A 2,959-nucleotide genomic window follows, 5' to 3' on the forward strand; every position below is an offset into this window, starting at 1 on the left:
TAGGGAATCATCTGAATCTATAGGTATATGATCCTAGAGAAGCATAGAATGCAAGTAGTGGAATGAAATTTAAGGGTTGCAAATGAGGAAACTCAGGCTCAGAGACATGATCTAATTGAAATAAAGGCAGAATTGGCCATAGCAATCACGTGTTTTGGATTTTAGGCCATAAGATGAGAGTGAAAATACAGGTTAAGCAGCAAGTGGGATCCTCTGCGTGGCGTCTGCGAACCAGCCATGACTGCCAACAATTATCCATCATTATGGGGCTTTGGAACAACAAAAACATTTAAAATTCCTGTGGAACATTTGGATTTTAAGTATATTGAAAAATGTTCAGATGTTAAACACTTGGAAAAAATACTTTATGTGCTCAGGTCTGGTGAGGAAGGATATTATCCTGAACTTACGGAATTCTGTGAAAATCGTCTTCAAGGCTTGGCTCCTGAAAGTAGAGCTTTGAGAAAAGATAAACCTGCAGCAACAGCGGCCAGTTTTAAAGCAGAAGAATGGGAAAAAATTGACGGTGATATAAAGAGTTGGGTGTCGGAACTTAAAAAAGACGAAAATAAAATGCACTTTCATGAAACTGAAACATCTCCAGCAATGGAAGATCATTTGCCTCCAGTTCGTGGTTCAAACAGCTGTGTTCATGTTAGTAAGGAAAAATATTCTAATAGCAGATGACCTAAAAAGAAAATTCCGAGGGATTATGCAGAATGGGATAAGTTTGACGTGGAAAAGGAATGTTCAAAAATTGATGAAGATTACAGAGAAAAAACTATAGTAAACAACAAGTCACATTTGTCTAAAATTGAGACAAGAATAGACACAGCAGGTCTAACTAAGAAGGAAAAGACTTTTCTTGCTACTCATGAAAAGGAAAAAGGAAATGAAGCTTTTAACTCAGGGGACTATGAAGAGGCTGTGATGTATTATACTAGAAGCATATCCATGCTCCCCACCGTGGCGGTCTGTAACAACCGTGCTCAAGCAGAACTCAAACTACAGAACTGGAACAGTGCTTTCCGGGATTATGAAAAGGTCTTGGAGTTAGAACCTGGGAACTTGAAAGCTCTTCTGCGCCTACATATAAACATCAGAACAAGCTCCAGGAAGCTATAGAAGATTTGAATAAAGTACTGAATGTTGAACCTGATAACGAGTTGGCCAAAAAGTCCTTGTCGGAGGTTGAGAGAGATCTGAAAAATTCTGAACCTGCATCTAGGGCTCAAACCAAAGGGAAGAGAATGGTTATCCAGGAGATAGAAAACTCAGAGGATGAATGTGGGACGGACAGCGGAAGAGCCCAGGAAGACTGCAGTGGAGATAAGAGTAAAACATTTTTCCTCTTTTGGTTACGCAAAAACCTCCCTTTTTGTATGGGCTGGCTCAAATTTTCTATTTCTACCCAAATTCTTAGTCCGCCAAAACTTTTCTAGCTGCACCATGTAAATCCACAAACAAGTTTTTTTTTTTTTTTTTTCTTAGGGAGAGAGACAAGGGGAGGGGCAGAAGGAGAGGGAGAGAGAGGATCGATACCAGCAGCAGAACCAATCTTGACCCTGAGATCATGACCTGAGCTGGGAAAAAAAAAAAAAAAAAAAAAGGCAGCAAGTGGAAGTTAGATTTGAGTGATAGGCAATTATATTAAACTGGATTGGAGGGAAAGTGTGGCTAGTGACGATTTATTTATTTTCAAAGCTGCCTTTTTTTTTTTTTTTTTGAAAGTGACTGATAGATGTATGTAATAATAGGGGAAAGGTAACAAGAGAAATAAAATGAAAGAATCATCCATTAGGAAATCAAGGAATGAGAAAGGAAATGCCAACTACTTTAAGTGGGTTAGATATAAAAAAGGCTATTGTTCAAAATATAAAATGTTTCATTCAGAGGTATGGGTATTAATCCAATAAGTTTTGTTTTAATTTTGTTTTTTAGTTTATTATCCTGTTTCATGTTTGCTTCTGAGTTAAGATAAATGGAATGCAGACAAAATCATTGAGGAGAATTGCAGAGAAAGAAGAAAAGACTTTTTTAAATTGTGATTATTGATCCCATTTCTGGGGCTAATTTAATTCTTTATTCATCAGAGCTCTTAGTAATATGGCTTTTTACTAGCCATTCCCTATATGCATCCACTCATGTATGTTTAAAAATCAGGAAGGATTTCCAAGCTTTTTTGGGTAAGTTTAGAAAGGTTCAAAATAAATAACTCTCTTTGGGAGTAATTTGGGGTATTAGAGGAACGTTTCTTAGAACTACCTACTGAATTTTTTAAAATGTATATAGTATCTTCCCCTGTCAAATCCTGATAAACTCCATCAATCAGTCCCTCCCCTTGTGAGTGGCTCTCAATTTCCTGATGATCTACTATTACCCCTGAATCTAGATATACCCTTTAGGTAGATGGAGGAAGAAAAAAAAAATACTTAAAACCTAGCTGAATTACACAGTTAAAAGCAGAAACTTGATTTATTCTTGTCCTGAATTAAACATAAAACAAATAAAAAGGACAAAATAACAAAATTTCCAAAATACTGGCTTGATTTTTCTTTAAATTGATTATTTTTTACCATCAGTGTATTTGGAAGATGAGCTTTAAAGAGCTTTGAAAAAGAATGAAATGGAGACTTCTTTTATTAGATAACGTTTCTTTTGACCAAACAATCTCATTCTGGCTAGTGCAAAGGCAGAGAACAGTATAATAATAATTTGCTATAACAAGAACAATTTGTTATTCTTAACAATGTGTTCTAAGAATAGCACAAATGAGTCAAGTAGGACAAATTTAAGAGGTGATGGAAAGAAATGGGCCCAGTGGTAAATGCATACCATTATTGAATGGGAACAAGTTTCTCAGCTCCAGCTGCTTTTGCCATGTCAAAATGTAGGTCTAACGTTATTAAAGAGTAGCGAGCATTGTAGGTTTCAATGTAAGATTGTACATTTGGGGCAC

The 2,959-nt window shown here is 36.2% G+C and overlaps 1 protein-coding gene across 1 annotated transcript; it reads left to right on the top strand.

Moving 5' to 3' along the window:
* Positions 1-220: 220 nt before the first annotated feature.
* On the top strand, positions 221-1,460 carry LOC116881062 (sperm-associated antigen 1-like). Its single transcript, XM_032880594.1, is given in 2 exon segments — positions 221-1,084; positions 1,087-1,460. Coding segments are annotated over 2 exon segments (1,203 nt in total). The 5' UTR covers positions 221-237; the 3' UTR covers positions 1,443-1,460.
* The last annotated feature ends 1,499 nt before the right edge of the window (positions 1,461-2,959 follow it).

The sequence above is a fragment of the Lontra canadensis genome, unplaced genomic scaffold (assembly GCF_010015895.1).
Source record: "Lontra canadensis isolate GAN:19392208 unplaced genomic scaffold, GSC_riverotter_1.0 scaffold71, whole genome shotgun sequence".
Classification (NCBI taxonomy): Eukaryota; Metazoa; Chordata; class Mammalia; order Carnivora; family Mustelidae; genus Lontra; species Lontra canadensis.